This window comes from Puntigrus tetrazona, chromosome 9 (assembly GCF_018831695.1).
Source record: "Puntigrus tetrazona isolate hp1 chromosome 9, ASM1883169v1, whole genome shotgun sequence".
Taxonomy (NCBI): Eukaryota; Metazoa; Chordata; class Actinopteri; order Cypriniformes; family Cyprinidae; genus Puntigrus; species Puntigrus tetrazona.
This window is the reverse complement of record NC_056707.1, coordinates 8,824,513-8,832,432: the sequence shown is the minus strand read 5'-3', so window position 1 is coordinate 8,832,432 and position 7,920 is coordinate 8,824,513. Positions and strand designations below refer to the sequence as shown.

The 7,920-nt window shown below is 37.0% G+C and overlaps 2 protein-coding genes across 2 annotated transcripts; one reads left to right on the top strand and one right to left on the bottom strand.

Annotated features, from left to right (window-relative positions):
* Positions 1-530: 530 nt before the first annotated feature.
* umps (uridine monophosphate synthetase) lies at positions 531-4,743 on the bottom strand. The gene is made up of 6 exons (XM_043248054.1): positions 4,515-4,743; positions 4,204-4,357; positions 2,944-3,615; positions 2,073-2,248; positions 1,824-1,938; positions 531-1,361 (listed from the first exon to the last, which is right to left on the bottom strand). The coding sequence occupies exons 1-6, from the start codon at positions 4,686-4,688 to the stop codon at positions 1,186-1,188; spliced, it is 1,467 nt and encodes a 488-aa protein (XP_043103989.1). The 5' UTR covers positions 4,689-4,743; the 3' UTR covers positions 531-1,185.
* A 640-nt stretch (positions 4,744-5,383) lies between these two features.
* On the top strand, positions 5,384-7,770 carry si:dkey-69o16.5 (Alpha-aspartyl dipeptidase-like). Its single transcript, XM_043248055.1, has 8 exons — positions 5,384-5,649; positions 5,977-6,065; positions 6,150-6,224; positions 6,741-6,820; positions 6,898-7,071; positions 7,234-7,293; positions 7,462-7,544; positions 7,652-7,770. The coding sequence occupies exons 1-8, from the start codon at positions 5,555-5,557 to the stop codon at positions 7,716-7,718; spliced, it is 723 nt and encodes a 240-aa protein (XP_043103990.1). The 5' UTR covers positions 5,384-5,554; the 3' UTR covers positions 7,719-7,770.
* The last annotated feature ends 150 nt before the right edge of the window (positions 7,771-7,920 follow it).

Here is a 7,920-nt window from a genome sequence, read left to right as displayed (position 1 = left end):
ATTGGCAGCTGAAGTTTCCAGAACATCATCGTAAAAATATAAATATATATATAACATATACCAACATTTTAGGTTTGACATTTAACCTAAACACATTTCATTAATGAAATGTTAATATACCAACCTGTTGAAGTACCAGTATCAGTTTTGAACCATTTCAGTAGGTTACATCTTGATTTTTTTTTACCTTATATGTGTTAAATTGAATGCTTATTTCATTATTTCAGTATCATATATGTAAATGTCACTGCACCTTTTAAATGCATTTACAATCTGAGCTTGTGAAAAAGTGGTTATTGGTGGTGATTGGATAGTTGAATGTCAATTTCTTTTTCACTTCCAACATTTCAGTAATTCATTGTAAATAGTATGGAAGCTATAATACCACATTAAAAAAAAAAAAAAAAAAAATATATATATATATATATATATATATATATATATATATATAGACAAGCTTTAATTGTACATGACGGAAGTCCAGCCAGAAGAGGATCGCACTATCTAGAAATGACAAAGGCCGGAACAGGTTTTATTGTTGTTGAACATAGCTTGATGTTTAATTGTGCTGTACATCTAGAGTGGCAAGAACATTTCCACATGGGAGCGTATGCAGTTGCCATACCTTAGCCCAGTCAGGTGTGCTGTAAAACAGTTTCCGAACTTCTTCACACATATATACATAGCATATTTCTGAATTATTATAAATCAGATGTTTTTTTTTTTACAAATATTTAACCAATGCCAAGCATTAAAATGAGCTTGTTACAAAAATAAATGTAATCATGTGTGCATTTTTTCTAACACTTATCTTGAAAAATGTATCATGTTTCCATAAACAAAACAAAAAAACACTAAGCAGCACAACTCATTCAAACCTTGTTATGAAATGTTTCTTGAGCAAAGATGTTTCCATAGTATTACTGTTTTAATGTACCCCAACTTTGAATACTTTCTTATCCAGGCTTACAAAAACGGTTACCAGCAGGCCAGATCCAGCTAGCTGTACAAGACAATAAGCACCAGTCTTCACCGTTCATATTCATATTAAACTGAAATTTTTCAATATTATGTATCTTTTTTAATAATTATAGGGAGTTTTTTAAAACATGGATGGAATGACTAAGCAAGACCAGATGTCAAAGGACCCGAAAATTCTTTGTTCTCTTTCCTGACGGGGTTTCATCAGCTGGCCTGTGAGAGTCTTTTCAGATATGCCTGCCAGCCTGCCATTTTGTATTGTTCTGCAGCTCTGATCCGATCTGAGCTGGCAAGAATACCACGTCCCACAATGATGATATCAGAGCCTTTGGTGCAGATCACATCTTCTGGACTTGAATACTGCTGTCCAAGTCCATCCCCTGACGAGTAAGAGATGAATAAAAAAAAAGCACATGCAACAAATGTGTTAAAAAAAAAAAAGCTCCAACCATAAAGCATTTTGTCCTTGTTGACAATTGGGCTATTTTACCATTCTTTCAGCAGGATTTTTTTGATGTTCGCAGGTTGAACTGACACCAATAACGTGATATTTAGCCACTAGAATGCAATTTATCAGGGTACCCCACTGGAACATGATTATTTTTTTTTTTACTAGGAATCCTCCATGAAAAGCAACTGGGCTAGTTTTGAGTAGCAATTAAGCTGGTTTTGCTGAGAAAACCTGGCAACCCTGATGTGTCTCTTTTCTCTGACAAGACTGCTTATTGTGTCATATAAGGTAGATATATATATATATATATATATATATATATATATATATATATATATATATATAAAAAATATATATAAAAAGCTAAATGCCAACCTACAGTAAAACATACCTCCTGTCAGCATTTGCACTCCTGGAGTCATGTGAACCAGACCAGGCTTCTCACTGATCTTTGATCCACTTATGAATCCAAACACAAAATCTGTATGGTCTTCAGCCATCTTGACCTAAAATACATTTCAATCAACTTAATGGAGAAAAAATGCTGAGCTCTGCTATCGAAGAAAATGACCGTTATGAAATAATAAACAAGATGTGAAAGTGTTTGTAACTAGTTCTTCGCAGAGAGAAGACGACGTACCACTGCTTGAGTGTAATCTCCTGTTGCTAGGGAACCCTGCGAGCTCATCTGAGCAATGAGCAAACAGCCGTGACCCAGAGGCTTGCCAACTGCACCGAGACCCTGCAGCACACCCGGACCTGGCAACGCGTGGGCATTAATGATGTGAGCCCATGAGGAGATCCTATAGAGACCGCCTGTGTAGATTATTTAGATTTTGAATGCTTGTACAGAAACGAATATACCATTTAGATAACTTATAAAACTATAAACCTTTACTCACACTCATGTCATTCAAGACCTGTATGACTTTATTTTTTCCTGTGAAACAAAAAGGGAGGAATCTGAAAATATGGCTTTAAATACTAAAAATAAAAACATTATTTTTGTTTACTTTTATGGTGTTTATTTATATGGTGTCTACTATAAAATACCCTTGCATGGAGAACTATTGCATGAAGATTATGCTTTACGAAAAGTCATGCATGTTTTGAATGACAAGTTTGAGTGAAGGACAATCTTTATACAAACAATTAGCAAAGCTTATTAAAATGGCAAAAAAAAAAAAAAGCAGCATTTTTTGAAGGAAGAGTTCACCCAAAATGACCCCATATTTCATTTATCTCAAAGCCATGCCAGGTGTATATGACTTTCTTTCAGACGAACACAGTCTGTTTTTTTTGTTTTTTTTTATCCTGGCTTTTCCAAGCTTGGTAATACTTGTGGATAGCGGCAATTAGTCTGAAGCTCCATCAATCGGATATATACCTTCAGGAGGTTATCACATGTCCTCTGAAGCAGATCAATGGGTGGGGGAGTAAAATGGTAATATTATATTATAATAACATTCCTTTAAAACTAGTAAGGAGCTCCATCACCCTATGAAACAAACCTTCATACTGATGCTTGACCGTGTTTCCAATGTCTGCAAACTTGCGATCCTCAAAAATCAGGAAGTTGTGTTTTATAGCCAACTCTTTCAGGCCGCTGGCGACATCAGCAGTGAAGTCCTGCAGAATGTCCACATGAGTCTTCAACACGCAAATCAGTGGCCCCAGCGTATCCGCTATCTCCAGCAGCTCCTCAGAGCGAGTCACATCTGCAGACACACACAGATTGCTCTTCTTGTCCTCCGTGATCTTCAGCAGGCGGACAGCGAGAGGGTGGGTGTCTGGCAATGCAGCCCGAGCCCCATAGCTGAGCTCCTTACGGCTCTTTTTAGGAGCCGAGAGCCCATTCTGCTCGGCTGATATGTAGGTGTTATTTTCCTGAATGAACCTCTCGACGTTCTGAGAAGTGGCAGCGTCTATTCGACCAGCTTTAAGCAACACATCCAGAAGCCTGGAGACAGAAACGATTGAATGAAGAGTGATGCCGCGGTCAGCTAGCCTGGCACTGCCTCCCTGCTCTCTGTCCATTAACACGACAGCGTCTGTGATCTTCAGACCTTCCTTCTCGAGCACCTCAGCGGTCTCTAGAACACTGCTACCACTGGTCACGACATCCTCGACGATCAGACATCTGTCACCGGGGTGGATGATTCCCTCGATGAGACGTTTCGTTCCTAGGCGATATCAAAATAAAAATCTACACACGTCAGTGTTATTGTAGTATATGAAGTCATTTTTGAATAGCAATTGTTAAAAGAATGTCTCTTTAGGTTTTTTTTTCAGTTTTAGTACATCATTAGTACATCTAAATAAATGAAAATATTTAGCTGGTAATAAATTTATTTCAGTTTGGTTATTTTAGGACATCAAGGTAAAGTAAATAAGAAACGTTGAATAAAATATTAATTTTTTTAAATGCATTTCAATTAGTGTTTTTTTTTTTTCATTTCAAGTATAAATACCTTTATGTAAATCAAAATGATTTATAACATAAATACTAATTATAGCCTAAATATTTTATAGCGATAGATAAAGTGTACAAATCGATTTTGTACTGATTTTCAAAATCAAATCGGGCACTATACAAATCCACAAACAATTTTGTGTGTGTGTGTGTGTGTGTGAAAAGTTTCACAGCAAATAGTGCTTGCTTTGAAATGTTGCTGCCAATACAGTCTCGAGTGTCCACATACTTAACGGGTCGACAATACAATATATCGATTGCTGATTAACTGAGCTCAGTGAAACATGTATTAGTTTACCATAGTCCTTTGCCTCCTTTCGCCGAATAAGCATGGGGTAGTGTTTGGTAGAGCAGATGATGGTGGCCAGAGGAAGAGCTGTGTAAGGGACGCCGCACACACTTTCAAACTCAACTCCCGCATCCTCAGCACGCTTATGAAGAAGATCTGCCACCTGATCGTACACACAAATAACACCCGATGCTAACAAATGAGATTAAGCTAAAGGAGCATTTTTCACGTCTGGAGACTTTTTAGAAAATGTTTCAGTAGGATTTGATGGCATAACCGCACAGAATCGATACTCAAAGCAAGCACGTGTTTAACGTTACCTGGTTCATCAAGGCTGGATGAGAAACTATTACTCTAAGGTCAAAATATATCGGTGAAGTGAGTCCGCTCTTTAGCTTAAAAGTCCCAAACTTGACCGCTTGGATGTCGTGCAGACTAAGGATTAAACTATCCAGACTAAGGCTACTGTCACACATTTCGACTCGACCAGCCATGCTTCTCTGACTGCGTTTCCCTCTCTCTTTCCCTCTCCTCAAACCCCTGGCCGCGCGCGCGCGCGCACGTGATAGACGTGACGAAATCGCTTGACAAAAGTTTATTTAATCAGATGTTTTGCTCGTGTTTACTGCATAGCTAGCGTTTTAAATATCTTGCATACAAAGAATAAAATACTATGCATATGTACAAAGAGTTTGCACAATGTAACAAAATTCCAGCCGGCCTGGAAGCTCTTTAAGGTGCCGTTATTGTCGTTTTGGTAACAATACGTTTCATTAAATTTTTAAGTGGAAGAATATTTGTTATGATTGAAATGATACAATACGGGACTGTGCCTTTTTTAAGAGACAGAAATCTCTTTCACACAATAATAACCGAAACGTTTTAAGCCGTGTTTATTTAAATCAATCTATACAGTCATTAGAAAAGAAGCATAAATTGCGACGTGTGTTGTTTAAGTGGACTTTTATTTTGAAAATACAAATCCTGCAACGACTACCCGTTAAAATAAAACACGAATAAAACGTTTAAAGAAAATAAAACAAACTATTACGTCTGCATTTATGTCTGTGATCAGTACTTTTAAGTTATGTCTCTGTTGTCTCAGTAAATTGTAAATAGTATTTTTTTTTTTTTTTTTTTTGCTTTAATCACGTGATTTCAGTAAAGGTTTTTTTTTTTTTATCAACGCTTGTTACTTTGCTGGTCTGTAGTCTTTGAAATAATCAGAGCGATATACTGTCTGACCAAAGGGTAAGCATTGGAGATTACGACCAAACTGATTTGAGAGTGTGCTGTCAGCAGAAGGAAGCGCAGGTCATGTGCTGATCTTTCGTCTTTTCTGATCCGCTTCTACACAACCATGAAGAGAAGACTTCTGCTGGTATCTAACTCCACTCTTCACGGAGGAGGATATCTTCAGCACTGCCAGCAGCAGATACAAGACTTTTTTGGAAAGTAAGTTGCCAGCAGCTTAACTAAAACTTTTGGGTTAAACTGTTCTAAGAATAGTCGTTCGATTGCAGTCATAAAACCCTTCGTATTAATAATCTGGGTATGTTCTTATAATTATAATACTATGCTTATAGATGCATTTTAGATCTGTGTGCAGACATGTCATTAGATAAGTGATTCAAAGTCCACCCATTGAACCTAAGTACTAGTTATCACAATGCATATAAGCTTATTAAAGGCAGACTTTTGTGTTTTTGTAATCATCAAATTAATATGACCCTCACTGGCCCCGGTTATAAGGGCGCATAACTTTATTTTTCTGTTCAACAGGAATGTGAAGAGGATCCTGTTTGTGCCATATGCTCTGCATAATCGAGATGATTATACCAAGACTGCCAGAGACAAGTTCAAGACTTTGGGTTTGTGTCTTGTTGATTTCGCCACATGCGTGCTGAGCAGTCGGTCGCTGGCACACTGGCCTTCTTCATCTTTTCTCTTTGCAGGCTATGAGGTGGACAGTGTCCATGAGACACCGGACCCTGTGGACGCTGTTAGGAAAGCTGAAGGAATATTCATTGGTATGAAGGATTTAAAAAATATGTACTGCTATGCTAAAATATATATATTTTCTTATGTAGCATAAGATTATCACAGAGCAGTATTTCTCTCAGGATAAAATATTGGGAATTATTGTTATTGTTCTCTAAAACAAAACTATTCAAAATAGTTGTTCTTAACTGACAAAGATAAAAAATAAAATATAAATTAGGACTGTAAATTAATTTGCAACCAGTTACAACCAAAATAAAAGTTTTTGTTTACATAGTATTTTTATGTGTACCCTGTATATTTGTTTATATATACACATACATACAGTATATATTTAGAAAATATTTCCATGCATTTATATGTATACTTATGTTCATACAATTTATACTTTATAATAAATGAAACACGAAAAAAATCCTAAATATATAAATGCGTGCTTGTGTATTTAAATGCATGCTAAACATTAAACTAAACACACTACACGTTTTATTTATGATTTTAAAAAAAGTGTTATCAAGCTTTGTGTTATAATGTATGTCCACTAGGTGGCGGTAATACATTCCGCCTGCTGAAGTCTCTCTATGACAACAAGCTGGTAACCGAGATTAGAAAGAGAGTTCTAGAGGTGAGTTAGTATCTCTATTAATCAAAAACTAAAATACAGTCTAACTGAATGTAACGGGTGTGATTGTTTTTCCATAGGATGGCATACCTTACATGGGATCAAGTGCAGGTACCAATGTCTCCACGATCAGCATCAACACCACCAATGACATGCCCATCGTCTATCCACCCACATTTTCTGCCATTGGTTTAGTGCCCTTCAACATTAACCCTCACTACCTGGATGCTGATCCCAAAAGCAAGCATATGGGGGTACGATGAATATTATATCAACTAAAATCACCAAAAACATGCCTCTTACATATATTGATTGCCATAAATGAAAATAATTAAACCAAGTTAAAGAGATACAATACATTTTTAAGGTAGATCCTTCAGGCTTCATGAACGCAGATTTGATTTTGCATTTTACAGGAAACACGTGAACAGAGAATTGTTCAGTACCACGAGGAGCTGGACACACCAGACGTGCTGGTATGTTAACGTACAGTTTAATTAGCAAATTAGCGCTCAGCTAAGCTGCATTTATTTGATCAACGTTACAGTAAATTAAAGATAATTCCTTAAAAGAACAGTTTTGTCTTTGCATATATTTTCAAATGTAATCCCCAGCAGTAGTTGAGCTCTACCACTGTACGGCAGGGTCTGCGGGAAGGCTCCATGCTCTTAGTGGAGGGAAACAAAGCCACCTTACTAGGGAGCACCAAAGCACGACTGTTCCAGAGGTAACGCAGAGACTCTTGCTCACGCACGTGGAAAATGCATCAGGGGAAAAAAAAAATGACCCTAAATAGGCACAGTAAGTGAGACTGTGAATTTTTTTTGTTTTCAGGGGGAAGCAAACTAGAGAGTACGACCCGGGCAGTGATCTCAGCTTCTTACTGACAGATGCACAGTGAGCTGCTGCATGATGTGCAATGCAGACGCTTTTACAATAAATGATAAAATCCACAATTAAGTTTACGTTTCTTCATTTTTTTAAAAATCGGTGGGACAGAATGCATTGACAGCTGATTTGTTTAGAGTACACAAAAAAACTAATCTGTGGAAGCGCTGTAGAATTTCAAGATGAATGTTCTTGTTATTTAGTGCCTGCAGTCG

Excerpts from the sequence above, each read along its gene's own strand:
- si:dkey-69o16.5 (XM_043248055.1), top strand. The coding sequence starts at position 5,555 with ATGAAGAGAAGACTTCTGCTGGTATCTAACTCCACTCTTCACGGAGGA. Across the intron at positions 5,650-5,976 it reads ATACAAGACTTTTTTGGAAA|GAATGTGAAGAGGATCCTGT; the intron begins GTAAGTTGCCAG and ends TCTGTTCAACAG. Across the intron at positions 6,066-6,149 it reads AGACAAGTTCAAGACTTTGG|GCTATGAGGTGGACAGTGTC; the intron begins GTTTGTGTCTTG and ends TTCTCTTTGCAG.
- umps (XM_043248054.1), bottom strand. The coding sequence starts at position 4,688 with ATGGCTGGTCGAGTCGAAATGTGTGACAGTAGCCTTAGTCTGGATAGT. Across the intron at positions 2,249-2,943 it reads GGTCAAGCATCAGTATGAAG|GCGGTCTCTATAGGATCTCC; the intron begins GTTTGTTTCATA and ends TAATCTACACAG. Across the intron at positions 1,939-2,072 it reads GAGATTACACTCAAGCAGTG|GTCAAGATGGCTGAAGACCA; the intron begins GTACGTCGTCTT and ends AATGTATTTTAG.